Source organism: Neomonachus schauinslandi, chromosome 12, assembly GCF_002201575.2.
Source record: "Neomonachus schauinslandi chromosome 12, ASM220157v2, whole genome shotgun sequence".
NCBI lineage: Eukaryota > Metazoa > Chordata > Mammalia > Carnivora > Phocidae > Neomonachus > Neomonachus schauinslandi.
This window is the reverse complement of record NC_058414.1, coordinates 1,124,521-1,145,721: the sequence shown is the minus strand read 5'-3', so window position 1 is coordinate 1,145,721 and position 21,201 is coordinate 1,124,521. Positions and strand designations below refer to the sequence as shown.

General features: G+C 53.2%; 2 protein-coding genes across 5 annotated transcripts; one reads left to right on the top strand and one right to left on the bottom strand.

Moving 5' to 3' along the window:
- Positions 1-412: 412 nt before the first annotated feature.
- On the top strand, positions 413-5,001 carry IGFBP3 (insulin like growth factor binding protein 3). Of its 3 annotated transcripts, XM_021703728.2 has the most exons (4): positions 413-1,429; positions 1,747-1,866; positions 2,537-2,676; positions 3,665-5,001. In XM_021703728.2, the coding sequence occupies exons 1-3, from the start codon at positions 1,313-1,315 to the stop codon at positions 2,660-2,662; spliced, it is 363 nt and encodes a 120-aa protein (XP_021559403.2). In that variant the 5' UTR covers positions 413-1,312; the 3' UTR covers positions 2,663-2,676; positions 3,665-5,001. The 3 variants fall into 3 exon arrangements, with proteins under 3 accessions (XP_021559403.2, XP_044776011.1, XP_044776012.1); XM_044920076.1 differs by lacking the exon at positions 413-1,429 and having other exon boundaries at positions 1,476-1,866; XM_044920077.1 differs by lacking the exons at positions 413-1,429; positions 3,665-5,001 and adding an exon at positions 2,934-3,065 and having other exon boundaries at positions 1,476-1,866.
- Positions 5,002-14,831: 9,830 nt separating this feature from the next.
- On the bottom strand, positions 14,832-19,113 carry IGFBP1 (insulin like growth factor binding protein 1). 2 transcript variants are annotated; one of them, XM_021703712.1, is made up of 4 exons: positions 18,674-19,113; positions 17,344-17,513; positions 16,172-16,297; positions 14,832-15,303 (listed from the first exon to the last, which is right to left on the bottom strand). In XM_021703712.1, the coding sequence occupies exons 1-4, from the start codon at positions 19,011-19,013 to the stop codon at positions 15,172-15,174; spliced, it is 768 nt and encodes a 255-aa protein (XP_021559387.1). In that variant the 5' UTR covers positions 19,014-19,113; the 3' UTR covers positions 14,832-15,171. The 2 variants fall into 2 exon arrangements, with proteins under 2 accessions (XP_021559387.1, XP_044776030.1); XM_044920095.1 differs by lacking the exons at positions 14,832-15,303; positions 16,172-16,297 and having other exon boundaries at positions 16,761-17,513.
- Between the last annotated feature and the right edge of the window lie 2,088 nt (positions 19,114-21,201).

Below are 21,201 nucleotides of genomic sequence, written 5' to 3'. Positions count from 1 at the left end.
AGGAGAGGGTGTCCCCCAACCCCTGGTGAGTGCACCTGCCCTGGGCGCGTCCTGCAGAGATTCTGTCCTTCAGCCAGCCTGGGGAGCGTCCTCCACGAGACATTTGCCCCTGTCCCCTAGAGCCAGAGGTCTGAGCCAGCTTCCCTGTGGGCTGCCACCGTGCATGAGGGGCGGAGCCCCTGGAGGGCGCTCGGCCACCCCCAGGCATGGTAGATTCAGGACCAGATGGTGAGCCAAGCCCCTCCCAGGACGGAGGCGGGCTGCTCGTTGAATGGAGCGTTCGTGTGACCCACAGGGGGTCCTCAGCAGCTCTTCCCCCGTAGCCACCCCCACTGTTCATCCTGGAAAAGGAACCCCGAGAGCGTGCTGGCTCCGTATCAGCCCTGCATGTAGTCCGTGCACGTGAAGCCCCAGTGACAGCTGCGGACATCCAACACCAGTGTCAGGGCCTCGGTTCTCTTCATTTTAGCGTGTTGGTCACAGAACGGTGTCTGGGGGTGGCGGGGGGTCCCTGAGGGAGTGAGTGCTCCAGCACGCACAGGGTCTGTGCACCTCCTCGGGGCGTTCCAGCCCATGTGTGGACAGTGAGTTTGAGATGTGACAGCGGGACCCGTCACACACCACCCAATGCCCAGAGCCAGGGGACCTGCAGCCAGGCTCAAAGGGGAGTGAGCTTTCCCTGGGGCCAGTCGGCCTGGTGGCACAGGACGGCGGGGGAGTCAGAGTCCCTGCGGGGCTTGTGGACCCCCACCCAGGTGGCTGTCCCCACCTGGCGCCTCTGACTCAGCAGGGCTGGCGGGTGGGGCAGAGAGGGTATACGGTCCCCCAGTCCTGGGAGGCTGCGCTTGGGGTGGCCTTCGGGGTCTGAATCCTGGGCACTGTCCCTGCTCGGGCGTGCCCCCTGCCGGCGGAGGGTGACAGATGCTGCCGGCTCGGCGGTGAGAACCCTTCCCTGCCCCCCCCCCCCCACCACCACCACCGCTCAGAAAGCACACATCAGATTCCCTCCTAGAAAGCGGGCTTCCGGTAGAGTGACAGCCGTCCTCTGCTAGTACCGTGGAACAGAACTTTATCCAGGTGTTCTGGAGTTGCTGGATGACATTACCACCTAGCTGGGACTTGGTCGCCGTGGTAATATTTTGAAAAGACCGTTGCTAACTGCGGATGGCCATCACACCTGTATGCTCCTTGCACTTTTCAAGGAAACAGCAGTGAGTCGGAGGAAGACCACAGCGCTGGGAGTGTGCAGGGCCAGGCCCTCCCCAGCACACACCGGCTGCCCGACGCCAAGCTCCAGCCCCTGCACACCAAGATGGACGTCATCAAGAAAGGGCACGCCAAGGACAGCCAGCGCTACAAGGTGGACTACGAGTCCCAGAGCACGGACACCCAGAACTTCTCCTCCGAGTCCAAGCGCGAGACGGAATACGTGAGCCTTCTCCTCCCGGTGGGCGGTGGGCTGAGTGTGGAGGGACCCTTCCCACTGCGGGATCCCACGGGGGTCAAGGTGGAATGACGTGGGTAGGAGCGCCTCAGGGCTGGCGGTGTTCTGTTCACCTGCTCTCCGAGTCCCCTGGCCTGTGGCCACTCCCTCCCCCCCAGTCGCGGGCCTCGCTCTGGGGACTTCACGGGAGAGGGGAGCCATGGTTGGTGGGTCGTGGGGATCGCATGGCAGGTCCCTCCACGGGTGCGTGGGGTTCTCTGAGGCTGTGCGCGCTCCCGAGTGACCCGTGGCTCGCCCCACAGGGGCCCTGCCGCCGGGAGGTGGAGGACACGCTGAACCGACTCAAGTTCTTGGACATGCTTAGCCCTAGGGGCATCCACATCCCCAACTGTGACAGGAAGGGCTTCTACAAGAAGAAGCAGGTGAGTGGCATCCTCCCCAGCCTCCCTCCCCCGCTCCCGCCGTCCACACCGCCCCGCTGGTCCGCAGAGCCGGGCACCGCTGCCCCGCGGCCCTGGGTTAACTGAAGGGACACGGGGTGACGTTGTGAATAACCGTCACAGGGACATGAGGTCGTGGGCCAGAAAGCCTTCCTGAGATCCCCTGTTGGTCCCCCTCCCGCCCATCCTTCCCGGGAGTCCTGGCACGATGGGGGGCCGTTAATTGGGGCCAGGCTGAGTGCATCTCCGGAGATGAACTGTTCCGCGACATTGCGGCATCGCAGGCAGCTCTGCACTGGGACAGTTCCCACCACGACGGCTGCAGAATGAGCGGGGCCACGGGCCTCCTGGTCTCTGTCGCACCTGTTTGCCACCAGCCATTGGGCAGCAGCTTACCTGCCGCCTGCGTATTCCCATCAGTCCCTTGCTCAGCAAAGCCGCACTGAGAGCCCATCTGTGCGCCTCGGCGAGCGCTCTCAGGTGCCCCTCGGCAGGTGGGACGTTCTCATCCCCGAGGGGCGAGGGGCGCAGAACTGCCCCGGCCGCTTCTCCGGAGAGCCGCCTCCCCCTGGGCGTGAGAGCCTGCTGCGCCCTTGGCCCTGGGCGCCTGGCCCGCCCTCAGGGTTCACCTGTGTCCTGTGCTCTCCCGCAGTGCCGCCCCTCCAAGGGCAGGAAGCGGGGCTTCTGCTGGTGCGTGGACAAGTATGGGCAGCCCCTTCCCGGCTTCGACGCCCGGGGGAAAGGCGACATTCACTGCTACAGCATGGACAGCAAGTAGACGCTGCTCGCCACGTAAGCCGGGGGGCCTGGGCTCGGGGGCCGCGGCGGTGCGTCTCGGGAAGCGGGGACAGACCCCGCAGGAGGGTGCAGGGCCCCCCCGACCCACCTGCAGCAGCCCAGGGAACAGGGCCTGTGGTCAGGTTGTCTCAGAGGTGCTTGGAGACCCTTGGAAGATCTTGGACTTGGACTTGTGCACGTTCACACACACGCATACGGCGAAGTCCAACGCCCAGCCTTCCCCACACCGCTGCTGTGGCTTATCTTCACAGGCAGGCTGTTCTAACCCTCGAGGACTTGTGAAAGGAACACGCTTCTCCCTCACAAGTGTGGCTGGTTTTTCTCTGTAAAATGTTCCGGATATTTTGATAGTCTGTGATTGATACCATTGTAATAAAGTTTATTTTCACCTAACACAAATATGAGATTTTAAATGAGATTTATGACTTCGAAGACTGCGGTCGTGCTTGACACTCCTTTGTCTTTTAATAAACGGGAGAGCCATTGGAGAAAACAGAATCAATGTGTTTCGTCTCCTCAAGACAAATTTAAGTAAACAGAAGAGATTTTCATTTTTTTTTTTGAAGATTTTATCTATGTATTTGACAGAGAGCACACGTGGGGGTGGGGGAGAGGGAGAAGCAGACTCCGTGCTGAGCAGGGAGCCCAGTGCAGGGCTCGACCCCAGGACCCCGGGATCACGACCTGAGCCGAAGGCAGATGCTTAACTGATGGAGTCACCCAGGCGCCCCAAAATTTTCATTTTTAGTTACAAGTTTTGTTTCCCCACAAATTGGAAGGAAATTCAAGGTTCTGGGTGAGACTCAGGGTCGGTGGCCTCTGCCTGAGTCTCCCCTCTGGCAGGTGCTCCTTGGTGACAGTGTAGGGGGAGCCCCCCACCCGCCCCCAGCGGGGGGTCTCGCCCCCAGTGTCTCCCGACGGGAGTTGAGCCTTCCAAGGTGGGGGACTTATTTCAATACATTTCTTTTTCTGTTTGTTTTAGTTAATGTGGAGCTCAGAAACGCCTAATTTTGCACAAAAGACTGCCAAGGACACGATCAGCATCTGGCTACAGCCTCAGTTTATCTTTCTTTTTGTGGTGAATTGATTTTTCTTTTAGCCAAAGTTTAGAAGGAGCTGTTCGCAGCGCCTAGGGTTCTTGTAGATGGTGAACCGGAGCGTCTTCCACTTCGCAGGAGTCGATGAGACGCGGCCGGGTTTTTCTTCTTGCTTCCTCCAAACATACGCGTACCCTGCAGCACCGCGCGGCCGGCCCTCCCGCGTCCCGGAGCGCGCCCGCGTGTGCGCCCACGCAGCCCACCCTCCACTTCCAGACCCAGCGAGTGTCGCTTCTGTAGAGTGCACGCCTCGTCCCCATTCGGTAAATGAGCACAGGCCTCGGCGAGGACGGGGAGCCCCGCAGCCTGGTGTCTGGACATCCCGGTGCCCCTGCCGGGGGCGGGGCTTACAGCCAGGAGGCCCGGCCCCGCTGATCCTGGGGATCTTCAAGTAGGCGCCCTGGGGAACAGCAGAGAGACTAAGTGGAGTCTTACAAGTAAAAAATAAAAAAAGACCAAGAATGTTCCCCGGAAGTCTGGGAACCTGTGAAGACAGGTGTTTCTGACCCGCCCCCCCACCCCACCCCACCCCACCCCACCCCACCCCCGGCGTGGCCTCTGCCATTGACTCCGCCCTTTTCAGAGGCCACGGAATTAGAGTAGGATTTTTCAATGACTGCAGACAATAGCATTTTTCCATTTAGCAATTCAAGAACGACTTTAGTTTTGAGGATAAACTTCTTAAAGGCAAAAATGTTTATTTTTCTGTCTCTCCCTTGTCCTCCTTGGCACGAGATAAAAAGAGTAAAAATAGTTGTTATCACCCAGCAAAGAGGGATGGCTTGTCGGGGACACTGGGGCCATCCAGAGAATCCCGTGCCCACTGCACTTGGACCCCCACCCCCACTTGTCTTTCTAAGTCACACATATATGCAGAGAAAGTATGTTCTTCATGAGGTGTTACCCTCGTATACGTCCTAGTCCAGATACACTAGGACCTGTGCTAGAGAAGAGAAACACGGCCTCCACCGAGGGAGGGCGCTGGGGCCGGGCCTGGCTGCTTTCCCGGAGGCCGGGCCTCAGGGTAGGTGAGCAGGAACACCCCAGGGTGGATGCGCACAGCACACAGCCCTCCCTGAGAGCACGAAGGGGGGTCTCGAGACATTCTGCCTACCTGTGAGCTTTCCTTTATTTTTTTTAATTAAGTTTTTTTGGGGAAAAAAAGGTATTTTTGAAAAGTTTGTCTTGCAATGTATTTATAAATAGTAAATAAAGTTTTTACCATAAGGAAACCCCCGTCCCCGTATTAGTGACTGGCTCCGGGTTTTGCGTCTAGTTACTAGGGAAATAATCCAGGAGAGAGTAAGATATTCTGAGCACAGCTGAAGCCTTCCATAGACAAATGCATTTGCCTGTCCCACCTCCGGGGATAGTAGCCCAGCAGGACCCCCGGGAGGCCTCTGCTGGTGCCCACCGAGGCGCTGGGCCACACCTGCTGGGGACCTGCGGTTCTAGGAGGCGGATGTGGGCTCATTCCCGCTGCAGGAGTGCACAGCAGATGAGCAGGTACCCCTCCGTGGCTGTCTGGCCTTTACTGCATTTAGGGGGTGCCCCCCGGGACCTATCTTGTCACCACTCAGCGTTCAGGGCCAAGCAGGGCAGGCATGGAGCACACACTGGACGGCCTCCCCTGTGGCCCTCTCTTTCACCCCTCTGCTTGGAGGGCAGTGGACGAGGCCGGAGGAGAGGTAGACCCGGAGGGTGCTGGGTGGGCTCCCGCCTTGGTGGCCCTGGCATAATTGTGCGGACGCCTTCAGGCACAGATGACGAGCCTCCTGTCACAGAATGGCCTGTTCAGAGCCGTAACTGACCCTTTAAAGAAGCACCTGAGATGGGTCCACCCTGCAGAGCTGTATCGAGCTCCGTAGCTAGGGTGAAGTTCCGTAGGTCTTCATAGAACACACGAGGAAGAGCATGGGAGAGGAGGAGCGTGGCACAGACGGTCCACCATCCACCGGCGGGTGGGGGCTGTGCCTGCCAAGCGCTGACCGGGAGGAGGGAGGGAGCCGGGGAGGAGAGCAGGCCCACGGGGGCAGCAGGTGCCGGGGGGCGTGGGGTGCTTGGGGTGCTTGGGGTGCACGAGTCGGGCAGGTGTCTGGGCCTCCAGGACCGGAGCGCCACAGGGCCTTTAAAGCCCCTGCAGGTGATGGGGCGCCTGGGTGGCTCAGTCGTTAAGCGTCTGCCTTCGGCTCGGGTCATGGTCCCAGGGTCCTGGGATCGAGCCCCGCATCGGGCTCCCTGCTCGGCGGGAAGCCTGCTTCTCCCTCTCCCACTCCCCCTGCTTGTGTTCCCTCTCTCGCTGTGTCTCTCTCTCTCAAATAAATAAAATCTTAAAAAAAAAAAAAATGTTTAAAGCCCCTGCAGGTGAGAGCCACGTGTGATGCCAACTCTCTAGGCCCCTGGGCCGGCCTTGCTGGGAGCGCGGCATCCTGTGCCCTCCTGAAGCCCCACTCGACTTTGACCCCTTTCCCACTCCCTGCCCTCCTGTCATGTCTGACAAACACGTGAAGTTGCACACTTCTGCTCTCCTCCCCACCAGCCCCTGGGAGTCCCTCCAGCCCCCACACCACGTGTCCCCAGCCGCCATCCCCCAAACACACACACAGAAATGAGCATGCCAGGGCGTGTGTGTCACCGGGCCCGGGGGACACAGCTGCTCCGGCGGCCCTCCGGGGTCCCCCGGGGTCCGACCAGCCAGCCACACGCGAAAGCGTGACCGTCACCGGTGTTGAGGAGGGTGTCATGGAAGGGGCTTCTCCGCCATGGCAAGCTGTCCAGAGAGGCTCGCCTCATACGGCCGGACGCCTGGGACCCAGCACTCCCCCTAGACACGCGCCTGAAGGAGGTGCTGGAGGCCCGCACGCAGCACCGGGACGTTTTCAGCTGAAACACGTTCCTTGGAAAGGAGTGCGACGTCACCCACCCTGTTATTGCTGCCAGCGATACGGAAAAATGCTCAGTGTGGGTGAACACGAGAGCAGATGCTGTCTGCCCCTGGGGAGCCGGAAGCCTGAGGCTCTTTTAAGGGGGGGTGCCCCAAGTCACCGTGTTGGGCAGGAGTCGGCCAGGCCAGTGATGCTGCAGCGTGCACCCCCAGGAAAGGGGCCGCTCTCCCTCTGCCCCCGCCAGTGCCCCTCCATGGCTCGGGAACTGTCAGCACCTGCCCCACCTGCTACAGGTGTCCCGAAGGAGTGAAGGCAGGCAGGGCAGCGATGGGTCACAAGCGCAGGGGGTCCCTTCCACATGGGGAGGTGGCAGCTCTCCCGAGCCAGGCAGGTGTGAGTGACCCACTGCAGACTCCCGGTGCCGGACGCTTTCCCTCGGCCCCATCCTCCTGCACCTGAGCCGCGAGCTTCGAGCTTCGGGTGGGGACACAGAACCACACGGCAGGGGTCGCTGATGCCCTAGGCAACGAGGGTTCACAAGCTGCAAGACCTCTGAGCAGCACAATTGTATCAAAAGGTAAACAAAGAAGTAGACCGGGGCGCCTGGGCGGCTCAGTCGTTAAGCGTCTGCCTTCGGCTCGGGTCATGATCTCCAGGTCCCGGGATCGAGCCCCACATCGGGCTCCCTGCTCAGCGGGGAGTCTGCTTCTCCCTCTCCCTCTGTCTCTCCCCACTGCTCCTACTCTCTCTCTCTGTATCTCTCTGTCTCAAATGAATAAATTTTAAAAAATTCTATTAAAAAAACAAAAAACAAAGAAGTAGACCATTTCCACTTGAAACAAAATCATAACAGTCCCTCCAGCACAGGTGTGAAGAGCGGAGGGAAGGTATCATATCACCACGTAGAACAGGAAACATAAAGAAGAACCAAATGGCAAAGGTGGCATGAAGTTTCTAATGGTTGAAACAAAGACCAAATAGGTGGGATAAAGAGCCAGAGGCTGACTTAGTGAAGGTCAAGTTGACCACCTGTCCTACAAGGAAGCAGGAAACACAGAAACTGCAAAATAAAAGGAACAATTGAGAGGAATGGAGGCTGGAAGCAGGGAGGTTGCGTCCAGACCACAGAAGTCCTGGCGAATATTTAAAGAAATAAGAGATACATTTCTCATTGTAAGAAAAAAAAAAGAGAAAGACTTTAGGTTGATGGGCTCCACCGAATGTACAAGGGGATACAGTTTAAAAACACTGATGGGGGCGCCTGGGTGGCTCAGTCGGTTAAGCGTCCGGCTCTTGATTTCAGCTCAGGTCATGATCTCAGGGTCGTGGGATCGAGCCCAGCATTCGGCTGCTCCACGCTCAGCAGGGCGTCTGCTTGAGAGTTTCTTTCTGCCCCTCCCCCTGCTCTCTCTAAAATAAATAAATAAAATCTTTAAAAGGAAAAGAAATAAAAACACTGATACATACATTATGGTGAATTTGTAAAATATCAAAGCTTCGAGAGAGAAAGAGCCGGTCCCAGATACAGAAACAAGTGTGTGACCACGACTCTGGATGCAGGAAGGACAAAGGAATGACTCGAGAAATAATCTCAGGCACTGAGGACACCGCCCCCGGGAGGCGTGCCGCCCCAGAGAAGCACACTGACAGCATTTTGGAGGAAGACCTCCTGTGGGAGAGTACAGATCCTGGATGTTGAAGGTAGAAGGTGGAGGGGGGTGAACGCAAACAACAAACGGAAATGCTATAAACGGATTCCACGGTCAGCACTGTGGAATCAGTGACTCCACGGCGGCGCCAGCACTGTCCCCTGCCCCCCTCGCCCAGGACAGTGGGCAGTGTCCGCAGAGGTATCTGGCCCCACACCTGGAGGGTGCCCTGGCGTCCAGCAGGTGGACGCCACGGATGCTGCCAAGCTTCCCATGACAGGACAGCCCTGCCACGAGCAATGATCCCACCCAAGATGTCACTCATGCTGACATTCAGAAACTAATTTAAACAGATGTTAAGATTTGCCAGTTGAACAGAGAGAGGAAGATTCCTTTGTTAAAAATCAAGATACATTTTATTACAACAGACAAGGCTAAAAGTTAAAGGGTAGAAAAGTGATACCAGAGGAAAAAAAACCAACCAACACAAAGTATAGCAGCTAGTACCATGAGAACAAACAGATTTTAAGACAGACTGGTTTCTGGGGTACCTGGGTGGCTCAGTCGGTTAGGCGGCTGCCTTCGGCTCGGGTCATGATCCCAGGGTCCTGGGATCGAGCCCCACGTTGGGCTCCCTGCTCGGTGGAGAGTCAGCTTCTCCCTCTCCCTCTGCCTGCCTCTCTGCCTACTTGTGCTCTCTCTCTATCTCTCTGTCAAATAAATAAATAAATAAAATAAAATCTTTAAAAAAAAAAAGAGTGGTTTCTTAGAGGTAGGGAAAGTCGCTACAAGGTAACAAGAGGGTAAATTAACCAGCAGTAGTTAGCTGTTTTAACCACATGTGCATCTAATAAGGTATCTTTCAACTACCTTATTTGAAAATTAATATGATAACAAGAATTTTTGCCCTCTTTTCGTTATTGATTGTTAAACAGACAAAAAAAGAATCAGCGGGGATTTAGGAGATCTGGAACCTCCAAACTACCCAGCTTAGCGGAACCAATTTACGTGGGGAAATTACAGGCTACACGTCTTTCTCAAGAACCTACAGAGCTTTGAAAAATCGATCACGTATCAGGTCATAAGAAAGCCTCAGAATTAAAAGAATAGATACCATGTACATGATAATTTATGACCATAACGTGATTAAATCGAGAATTAATGACAGGAATAATCTCCCTAGATCCCCACATTTTCGAAAATGGAAAAGCACAGAGATGAATAACTCAAGATTGAAGGAGGAACTAACCATCTTGAAATTAAAACTCTGTGGATAATGTTAATGATAATGACAAGCAAGAAGATCAAAAGAAATATATGCTCGAAATACCTACACCAGGTAAAGAAAGGGCCGAAAATCAGCTAAGTGATTACCTATGGTGCTTAGAGCAAACCCAGAGACCACACAAGCAGAGTTCATAAGGAGAAGGGTGGAAAGCAATCTCCGAGAAGAAATGAGATCAACAGAGTCAAAACTTCTTTGAAACACCAAACAAAAGAGGCAAACACCTTTAAAAAGACTGTCAGGAACAAAGCAGTCACAGCTAATATTATGAGAGAAAGGAGATATAGCAGATAAAGCAGGAAATCCGCAGATTATTAGTATAGTATTAGAAAATACTATCAAAACTGTACACTATCACCTTCGAAAACACAAATAAAACATAAAATCCCATAGAAGTTATCATTTTGAGGAACAAATCAAAAGCCTGAAGATTCTTGGGACGCCTGGGTGGCTGAGTCGGTTAAGCGTCTGCCTTCGGCTCAGGTCATGATCCTGGAGTCCTGGGATCTAGTCCCGCATCGGGCTCCCTGCTTCTCCCTTTGCTTGCTGCTCCCCCTGCTTGTTCTCTCTCTCTCTCTCTCTCTCTCTCTCTGACAAATAAATAAATAAAATCTTAAAAAAAAAAAAAAGCCTAAAGATTCTTGTAATTGTGACAGCATTTGAAGGACTGGTTTAAAATATTCCCGCAAAGAAAACACCACGTCCAAATGGTCTCACGAGTCCTACTAAATGCTTGAGGAACAGAGCGTCCCAATCAACAAGAACTTCTTAAGAAGCTATAAAAGACCTTGATTCATCCTACAAAAGCAGTATAACCCCAAAACCAAAACCACACAAGGACGAAAAGGCAAAGTACCCACCTACTGTGCTCATCGATATAAAAATCCCAAGGAAATTGTTACTAAATCAAATCCCATAGCTCATATAAAAGGTATTATGCCATTTCCAACTTGGGTTCATTCCAGGTATACAAAATAATTTAATATTAGAAACTCTACAAAGAGAACAAATATAACTAATCACATGAGTATACTAAAGAGAAAAAGACATACAGACAGCAAGAACAGTTGACAAAATTCAGCACTATAAAAACTGTTAAGGGGCATCTGGGTGGCTCAGTCGGTTAAGCTTCTGACTCTCGATTTCGGCTCAGGTCATAATCTCAGGGTCATGAGTTCGAGCCCCGAGTTGGGGTCTGCGCTCAGTGGGGAATCTGTTTCTCCCTGTCCCTCTGCCTCTCCCCCTGCTCGTTCTCTCTTCTCTCTCTCAAATGAATAAATAAAATCTTTAAAAAAAAACATACTAAAAAAAATAAGCATAGATGATATACAGCTATATCCACAGTGAAGCAAGGAGCCATGTCCTCACTCTAAGTAATTGCCAGAATTGTGGTTTTCAAGTTGGCGCATGAGACATGGATCCTTACTGCATTATTAAAAATAGAACAAATAATAAGAGAGCCAAATGCAGACCCATAATGGGAGTGTGCTATCAACTGGGGATTGTGATGAATCCTCACAGCTGATTAGAATGGTTCAAAGACAGCCCGGAAAGAGGCTGGAGCCGGGTAGCGCAGGTGACTCCGAGAGTCGCTAGCTCTCCATGGTTCCAGCCAACTCCCACCTGGTCTTCCAGCTCCTGTGCCTTCTCCTGGAATCCAGCATAACCTCTGCCCCCAGGAAATTTTGTTTTAACAGCTTTGTTGAGATAGATTTCCCATACCATGCAATGCCCCCATTTAAAGTATGCAATTCCATGGCTTTGAGTGTATTCACCAACATGTGGCATCATCCTCGCTCAGTTTCAGAACATTTCCATCACTGAATAAGAACCCCCGTACCCATCGGCTGTCATCCGCCAGCCCCTCATCCCAGCCCTAAGCAACCACTCATTCCTTTCCGTCTCTGCAGCTTTCCCTATTTTGGACATTCACGTGAACAGAATCACGTAATGTGAGGTCGTTTATGACGGGTCTCATTCACTGAGCATACTGTTTTCAAGGTCCATCCATGTTGTAGCATGCATCATTCCTTTTTATGGCCAAGTAGTATTTCTGTGGTATCGATACATGATACTGTGTTTATCCATTCGTCTACTGATGAGCATTTCGATTAGTTCTACCTTTTAGCCATTATAAATAATACATCTAGAACATAACGTCTGTGTACGAGTTTTTGCAACGGACATATGTTTCACATATCTCGGATATATCTCTAGAAGTGGAACTGTTGGGTCCTATGGTAAATCGATGTGGAATCATTTGAGGAATGGCCAGACTGTTTTCCAAAGTGGTTGCACCATTTTATTTTCCCACCAGCAGTATGAGGGCCTGATTTCTGCACATCCCCACCAGCACTTGTGACCTGATGTTTTGATTACAGCCATCCTAATGCATGCAAAATGATGACTCACTGGGGTTTTGATTTGCATTTCCCTGATGATTAATGAGGGTGAGCATCTTTTCGTGCGCTTAGTGACTGTATGTCTTCTTTGGAGAAATGTCTGTTCATATAATTTGCCCATTTTTTAATTGGGTTGTCTTTATACTACTGAGTTGTAAGACTTCCTTATATATTCTAGATACCAGTATTATCAGATTTGTAATTTGCAAATATTGTCTTTCATTCTGCAGGTGGTCCTTTTGCTTTCTTAATGGTGGCCTTTGAAGCACATGAGTTTTTAATTATGATAAAATTTGATTATCTTTTTTAGTTTTGTCACTTGTGTTTTTGGTGTCATATCTAAGAATCTTTTGCCCAATCCGAGGTCATGAAGATTTACCCCTATGTTTTCTTCTAAGGATTTTATATTTTTAGCCCTTACATTTACATCTTTATGGATTTTGATTTAATCTTTTTTAGTGTGAGGTAGGGGTCCAATTTCATTCTTTTACATGTGACTATCCAGTTTTCCCAGCCCCATTTGTTGAAAAAGAACTTTATCCTCATTAAATGGTCTTCCAACCCTCGTTGAAAATCAGCTGATCAGCAATGTATGGGTTTATTAATGGCCTTTTGATTCTATTCCATTGATGTATATGTCTAGCCTTACTCCAGTAACACACTGTTTGATTACCATTGCTTTGTAATAAGTTTTGCAGTCAGGAAGTGTGAGTCCTTCTACTTTGTTCTTTTTCAGGATTGTCTGGGCTATTCTAGACCCCTTGTAGTTTTGTACGAAATTTAAAGTCAGCTTGTCAGTTTCTACAGAGAAGTCAGCTAAGATTCTGAAAAGGATTGTGCTTAATCTGTGGGTTAGTTTAGGGTGTTTAATGTTGACAATGTCAGGCCTTCTGTTCCATGAACATGGTATGTTTTCCATTTATTTAGATCTCCTTTAATTTCTTTCAACAATATTTTGTAGTTTTTATTTTGTACTTCTTTTGTTAAGTGTATTACCAAGTATTTTATATTTTTTAATGCTAAAAAACGAGAGAAGTTATTTTCTTAATTTTCTTTTTAGGTTGAATGAAGTAAACATATAGAAATAGAATTGATTTTTTATATTGCTCTTGTATCCTGCAACCTTGCTAAACTCATTGAATAGTCTTTTAGTGGATTGCCTAGGATTTTCTATATGTAAGATCAGACCATCTTCAAAAAGAGGTAGTTCTACTTTTCCTTTATGTGAATGCCATTTATTTATTTTTCTTGCCTAACTGATAGAACCTCCAGTACAATGTTGAAAAGAAGTGGTGGGAGCAGACATCCTTGTCTTCTTCCCCATCTGCAGAGGGAAGGGGAGAGGCACACAGACTTTCCCCATTAACTACATTGTCAGCTGTGGGATTTTCCTAGATCCCTTTAGTCAGCTTGAGGAAGTTCTTTCTATTCCTAGTCTGTTGAGATTTGTTTTTGTTTTTGTTTTTTACCATGAAAGGGTATTGGATATTATCAAATGCTTTTTCTGAGTCTCTTGAGATGACCATGTGATTTTTAGGTTTTTATTCTATTGATGTGACTTATTACATTAATTTATGTTAGGGTGTTGGAACAACCTTGCATTCCTGAGATAAATCCCACTTGGTCATAGTGATTGACTTTTTTTTTTAAGAGAGAAAGAGAGAGCAAGCATGCACACATGAGTGGGGGACAAGCAGAGGGAAAGAGAGAATCTTAAGCAGACTCCAAGCTGAACATGGAGCCTGTCACAGGGCTCGATCTCACAACCCTGAGATCACAACCTGAACCGAAACCAAGAGTTGGATACTTAACCGACTGAGCCACCCAGGCGCCCAATGAATGATTATTTTAATATGCTGCTGGATTCAGTTTACTAGTATTTTGTTGAAGAGTTTGTGTCCATAGTCTTAAGATATTATAATATTGGATGTTGAGCTCACAGGCCACTCCTGGGGGCTTGGCAGAGGGGGGACGGCAGCCACGGGTCAGAGGGTGAAAGGAGAGACCCAGGATGGGGAGCTGGAGCCCAGACCATGGAGAGTGAGGGGGATGTGAGATGGGGAGACTCTGGCTTTTCCCACAGCCAAGGTAGGGGGCCCCCAGGAGATGGGGTGGAGGCAGCCAAGAGGCCAGGTGGGACCCACTGGGATGGATAAGATATCCATCCCTGGAGAAATGTGGAAGGAACAGTCAGCAGGGCTGCCTCCAGAAGAGCAAACAAGGAATAGTTGAAGGAATAAGGGATCCAAGGAGCAGAGAAGCCCCATGCACTCAGGGCTCAGCCATCCAAACAGAAGGGGCAAGCAGGTGCCCACCTACAGACCGTCGAGCCCTGCCGAGGACAGAGGCAGGAGAGGGTGAGGGGCAAGTGAAGGAAGTGCTTGTGTCCCGCATTTAAGATCCTGTTCACAGAGGCGGAGAAGGGATGAGTCATCAGAGGCTAGGACCCAGGTTGGGGGAGTAGGGGGTAGGCGGAAGAGCAGACCTGCCCACAGCAGGCCTGGGAGCCTGAAACACCACAGCTGCGTGAGAAGGGGGTGCATGAGAGGGATCTCAGAGACAAGGAGGGAACATTCAGTCCACGTCCACGGCAGCCACAGTGCTCCCAGGTGGAACATTTTTTTGCACTACGTCTGCACTGTGCAGGTGTGTCGGACAACATGGCCAACTCGACCGGAACTCGGAGCAACGTGGCCACGTCCCACTCTGGTCCCGTCATCCGCCCCTGACTCTCCCTGCGCGTTTACACAGACTCGAATCTCTGGCTGCAGAGGGAGTCCTTCTTCAGCATCCTGTTAAGTCACTTGAGAAAAAAAAGCACCTGCTACACATTTCAGGTTTGCATTTTCCAGGCTTTATTTCCCCACCCCCAGCTCTTTAGAACCAGAAGCAGGGAACTTTGAGGAACTGCAATCAAGTATTTACACCCAGTGCGACGTGACAGGTTTCATGATTTACAAAGTAACAGAGCACAGGGACTGTGTTGAAAAAATACATGTACAGTGAATAAATAAACTACAGATTTATGTGTCCACTAGCATGTGGCATATAAAAGTGGTTCCCACACATATACATATATATATATAGATAGGTGTGCATGATTTCTGGACTATAAATACGCTATGTACTTAAATACTTCCTGTGAAGGGACAGATGACAGGGCACGTGCTCTCAGCTGTGCATGGCAAAATATTGATTGCAGTTGGGGTCGCCTCTGACCTCCACAGATCCTGGGATCCTCTCCCCACTCCAGGGGTAGACACACCAACAGAGCCCCCGCTGACCGTCCGTGGCCGTCCGGCACTGCAGACGCAAGACAGACAGCAGGCAAGGTCAGGAGCAGCCCCGGTGAAGCTGGGGGAAGGTGGAGCTCGGAGCCGCCATGACCATGGCCGGGGAGGGCACGCCCAACAAGCTCGCCCACAGTTCTCCCCGTAAAATAGAGACTAAGGCCGAGTGTCCAGTTAATGAGGACATCGTGCATGTGTTCAATGGCCTCGTGTGAGCACAGGTGTCTGGCTTGTGGTCCCGACAGCAGGCTGCTGAGCCCGGAGGGAGCATGTCCTGCGTGTGGCCGCCATCACCTTGGACGCCCTCCCCACCCCCCGGGCAGACTCCTCATCAGGAAACCACAGCCTGGTTATACACCCCCCCCCCCCAGACCCCGGGCTTCCCCGGGTCCTAAGGAGCTCCTCAAAATTAAGTGTTTGGTTTGGTTTTGATCTCCTTTATTATCTGGTAAGCTGGAAAACTCTACTGTGTTTCACTGAGCGGGTTGTCTCCCTTTGTGGGGAGGAGAGCAGTGACAGAGGTCCAAGGAGACACTCGCTTTCCTAAGAGCTATCCCCTTCCTCTGGTGGGACAGACGGGAAACAGATCTGGGACCTATCGCCCACCTGCTCGGGCTTGCTGAGGGGCAGGGTCACGCTTGAGCCAGAGCCCCTGGCCCAGTGCGGGGTCCCCCACTGGCCGTGACCACCGAGCTGGTCTTCAGGCTCCCAGGGGCTGCCTGCCCCTAGCCCCAGAGGGGTGGCTCTTACTTAATATGGTCAGCTGGGGGCTTTATGGTGCCTATTTGGGATTGGACGCCCTGCTGGAGGAAAGGGTGGCTTTGCAGGGATGTGCCAGCCGGGGCCGTCCCCACCAGGATGCCCCTGGGCAAGATGCACACCTGTCTGCTGTGATAGAATCCATTCTTGTTGCAGTTGGGCAGGTAGAAATTGTTAAGGTGCCTGGGCGACTGATGTTCCTCGGCCAGTTGTCCAAGTATCCTGTGGAGCTCTCGCCGGCAAGGCTCCTAGAAGAACATTTTGACATTGCGATAAATGACAAGGAAAAGCGAATTGTCCACCTAAGCAGGACTGGCGGGAGAAGTTCTGTGGGGCTCTGGGGGCGGGTCAGACCTGCCCTGGGGGTGAGGAGGGGGTTAGTGTATGTGAGAGTTGTTGAGATTTGTGGGGGCACACCCACCCTCCCTGAACGTTGGCTAAACACCTACAGGGAGACCGGAGCTCCCCATCCCCCAGGTGCTCCCCTCTGCCTCTGCCCCGTGTTCATTCGCCCTGGCCATCTGACGGGAAGGAGGACCCAGCCCTTCCAGCAGCAGAGACTTCGAGATTGTGAACCCCTTTCCTCTATGCCATTACTTCACAGAAGCTAGATCAAGCGAGGATCGAGGCATCCATCTGGCTACTTGGAGATAAGAATGAACTTCTCCCCATCGGTCACCATGTGCAGACAGAATCCTGAAGTGTCCGGGAAGTGGGTCAGACCCCCACTTTTCTGGGGGCTTGTGTTTGTGGGGACCATTTTCTCTCTTTTTCCTCACACACCCGCCCATCCCTCCAGCTTTGATTCCCAGCCGCCCTCAAGTGGTTGGATGAAAAACAGCCGTCGAATCGGGCGGGACGGCAGAGTTAGCGTTTAGTGGGGACAGTTTCAGGGTGGGAAGATAAAATAGTTCTCGAGATGGATGGCGGGGATGCTTGCAGAATCAATACCACAGAACTATACTGTATAATGGTTAAAATCATAAATGTCACGTTATGCATATCTGACCACAATTTTTAGAAAGCAGGGAGCAGAGGTCCTGGGGGAGCAGCGTAAAGTCCCGGGCTGAGCTTTAGGGTGGTGTGACAGACACAGATCTGAAGCCACACAGCAGAGGGGCTGACTTTCCACCCAACAGGCTCTCCTCCTCGAAGTCCCCGCGGGAAAAGCTGGACAAAGCTGAGGTGGGAAACGTCCATTCATCAGGCCTTGGGGAGGAAAGCATTCATTCCCAGGCCTTCGGGCCCCGGGGAAGCCCACCGGGTCTGCTTGGCACCTGCCCCGGGGCCTCACCTTCAACTTGTCGGAGTCCGAGTCCGAGGCATACCCAGCTCGCATGGTCTTGTAACTACTGATTGCGTTCCAGAGGACGGGCATGTCCTCCTCCGAGGGGGCCATCAGATGGAAGTTCTCCAGCAGCTGCTCCTGGGTGATCTCAGAGCTCTCCGAGGACTCCTTGGCATCTGAAAAAGGCAGCGCCGCAGACCCATGAGCCCTCCCCAACCTTCCGCCCCTGTCCCCCCTGGGAGTGGCTTCCTCTCCCAAGAATCCAGGCTGGGGCAGAAGGGTGGTCATGCTGACCCTGAGTTATGCCCACTTGCCCTTTAACAGAGCTTCTGACAATGTCCGGGGAATCAGACGACCCAACAGGCAATTTTGTAAGCTGGGGGTTCTTGCAAGGGTACCCTGTGTTTTTGCTTCTAAAGTAGCAGGACAGTGAAGCCACGTGCACGTTTGGATTCGGTGCGTGGACAGAGTCACAGAGAGCTGGCTTTCCTGCGGGGGTCCCGGGGATCCAACTCCTTTGAGGACCATTAAGATGACCCCATTTTACTGACTCTGAAGGCAGAGACCCCGCAGGAACACTGTGTCCCTCCTTGCAAGGGTCACGCGCTCCGGCAGGTCCCCTCCCAGGGCATGGAACCACGGGATTCTTCCAAGAATGACACAGGACAGGGCAGCCACCGGCCCGATGGGGAGGTAGGAAGTGGGGGCATTTCCTCTGCTTCCCACTACAAATAAATCCCCGCAAATTTCAGCAAAGATCTGACCGTCAAGTCCTCAGGGGCAACACACACGTCAAATGCTGTTTTCCTATCACAATGAATGCAAGTGAAGTTTATAGCCTCTGCTCACACCAGCTCTGTAAACAGATGTCAAGTTCGGGCTGTCTCCACGGGAGTCCATTACAAAGGACATTCCAAACGCTTGCCCTGGGGCGGGAGGGATCCCCATCCAGGCCTTCCCAGAGGCTCCGGACAAGCCCCCCCCCCATGGGGGGCGGCCACTCAGCAGCAGAAAGGAGGGCCGGCCCCCCATGGCCTCCCTCCTCTCTCGGGGGACTGGGTTACCCCCCCATTAGTGGGCTGCTGTCCAGGTCTGGGCCTGCTCCCCAGCTCTCCCACCAAGTTGTGCAAGGCCCTCCTGCCTCTCCGGCCCTCTCCTGCGCACCTGCCGCAGGACCATGGAATGAATGACGGGGCTCATCTAGGTGATGCTTTCCCCTCCAAGCTCTGGACTTGGGTGCGTTTGCTCCACACTGTCCATCCCCCCCCCCCCCGCCCCGCAATCTGTCTTGGGGTGGGGCGGGGGGCGAGCGACCCCGTGGGGGGTCTGGTCCTACCTGCTTCAGGATCGGTGGGCCCGCAGACGCCTTGGCCGCGGATGAGGGCGTGCAGCGGCCGCGGGGTCTCCGGCGGCGCGCGGCAGCTGAGCCCGGTGGCGCAGCGCGCAGTGGCCACCCCGCAGGCGGCGCCCGGTGGCAGGGTGCACATCGGGCAGCAGCCGCAGCTGGCGGGCGGGGCGGCCTCAGCGCAGGAGTCGGGCACGGGAGGGCAGAGCGCGAGCTTCTCGGCGGAGCAGGGCGCGCAGTGCCACGGCTGGGGGGCGCCCGCCGTCGCGCCCAGCCGGATGGCCAGCAGGAGCAGAAGCGGCCAGGCGCGGGCTGCGGGGACCTCAGGCATCGTGGAGCAGGCGAGGCGGACGGGGTCGGTGCCGGCTGGGCGGGAGCGGAGTGGGCGCGCTTGCGAGCGAGCGGGGGCCGAGTAGCGGGTGCCGGCGAGGTGGCCGCCGCTCCATGCTCGCCGGGAGCCGCGCGCGCCTTATGAAGGGTGCGGCCCGCGCTCCCCTCCCCGCTGAACGCGCGGTTAATGATTGACGGCGCGGCGTGCTTTGTGGCTGGCGCTCAATAGAAGTTTGGGGGAAAAAGAAAAAAGAAAAAGTTTGTTTTGCTCGTGCATCCCAGAGCCTGCGCAAATGGTGGGCGGAGGGAGGGTTACTGGTCCAGGTTTCCGACTGTTTGTCCTGCGAGGGCTCCCACCTGGAGCCAAAGGGCAATTCTAACCAGGAGCGCACGGCCAGGTCTCGCTTGTTTTGCTCAAGCGGCATCCCCTGCCCAGCCGTCGGCGGGCTCCTCCTCCGCAGAGATCAGCTGGGCAAAGCCAGCCCTCGCGGCCAGTATTCAAACGGGGAAACCGAGGCCCAGGGAGAGGAAGGGAGGGACCCCTGGCCAGTTTTCAGGGGCAAAGCCCTGAATTGCTTCTCCCTCTGCAGGCGGAAGGCCTCCAGCCCACGGACCTGCACACATCACAGCCTTTCCCAGGAGGGAGGATGGAGGGAAAGGGACAGCTCCTCCCAGGGCTGGTGCCAAGCTCCCCAATGTCACCACAGCCTCCAGAGGCTGACCTTGCTCGCTGGCTTCCAGAGAAGAGCAGGGCCCAGGGCCCATGAAGACACAGGGCCAAGGCCGCAGAATTCAGCCCAGACCCCAGGCTTCTTCCTCTGACTTTCTGTCTCAGACCAAAAAAAAAAAAACTTCTTTAAGATTTACTTATTTTAGAGAGAGCGAGAGCTGGGGGGCGGGGTAGAGGAAGAGAATCTCAAGCAAACTCCCCACTGAGCACAGAGCCTGACGTGGGGCTCGATCTCACAACCCTGAGATCAGACCTGAGCCAAAACCAAGAGTCAGACGTGCAACCATCTGAGCCACCCAGGCACCCCATGAGACCAAATTTTTATCAGGAGTCTTTTTCTTTTGAGAAAATTCCTATTAGATATTCTCTGGGGTTGCAAGAAAAATGTCCTTGTATCTTTAAAGGCCGTGGGAAATGGGTCCGTTCGTCCCCGCACCTGCAGGTGCTCTCGTGGACACCTGGTCCCCAGAACCTAGGCAGCTATTCACAAGAGGAGGCAGCTCCACACTTACTGATAGAGAAAACGTCCAAGATGTATGAAGTTTTGCAAGCTAAGTATAATTTCCAAGTGAAGTAAAATGAAGAGGTACACGGGCACCTGGGGGGCTCAGTCGGTGAAGCGTCTGCCTTCAGCTCAGGTCACGATCTCGGGGTCCTGGGATCGAGCCCCGCGTTGGGCTTCCTGCTCAGCAGGGGAGTCCTCTTCTCCCTCTCCTCCCCACTCTTGCTCACTCTCTCTCTAATAAATAAATAAAATCATTTTTAAAAAACGAGGAGGTACAGAATATGCAATTTGTGTACAAAAAACTAATAGGAACATACATGTCAGCGTGATTCTAAATTTATGGACTATCTTGGGAGGAATACATAAGACACTGATGTCAGGGCCTCCTTGGTGGGGAGGGGCATGACATCAGGGACTGAGGGAGGGACTGCTTTGCCCTGTGCACACCTCCATCTTTCTGGATTTAATACTGCATTATTTCGTACGATCATAACTTTTATTATCCTGTCTATTATCCATCTCAAGAGTAACCACATTACCATGAATTTACCATAAATTTGTAGCCGCCTCACCGGGCCGGTGGCTTGGGTTTCTGCTCTGCTCCGTCCCTGACCACAGCACCAGCTACGATCAAAACAAGGTCAGCGGAAATCATTGCAGTTGGAAGTTCAAGGTCATGTTTGTCATTATTTTTATGGAGTAAAGTTCAGTGTCTGGTTAAGGAGCTGATCATGGCTTTCGACTAGCTGAGCATTATTTTTGGTGTAGGTTCCTAAGTGATTTCGTTTCCAAAGGAAGGATCTGTGCTCTGAATTTCCTCTGACTTCCTCCATTTAGGATCTGTGTCCACCTGAGATGGTCCCTTAATGACACACACACAAGAGGGCATCACTGGGTAAACATTCAGGGCCCGCCTACTGTGTGCAGGTCCGTGCCAGCCCTGGACAGTTCACC

Excerpts from the sequence above, each read along its gene's own strand:
- IGFBP3 (XM_044920076.1), top strand. The coding sequence starts at position 1,513 with ATGACGTGGGTAGGAGCGCCTCAGGGCTGGCGGTGTTCTGTTCACCTG. Across the intron at positions 1,867-2,536 it reads GCTTCTACAAGAAGAAGCAG|TGCCGCCCCTCCAAGGGCAG; the intron begins GTGAGTGGCATC and ends GCTCTCCCGCAG.
- IGFBP1 (XM_044920095.1), bottom strand. The coding sequence starts at position 19,013 with ATGCCTGAGGTCCCCGCAGCCCGCGCCTGGCCGCTTCTGCTCCTGCTG. Across the intron at positions 17,514-18,673 it reads GCCCACCGATCCTGAAGCAG|ATGCCAAGGAGTCCTCGGAG; the intron begins GTAGGACCAGAC and ends TGCCTTTTTCAG.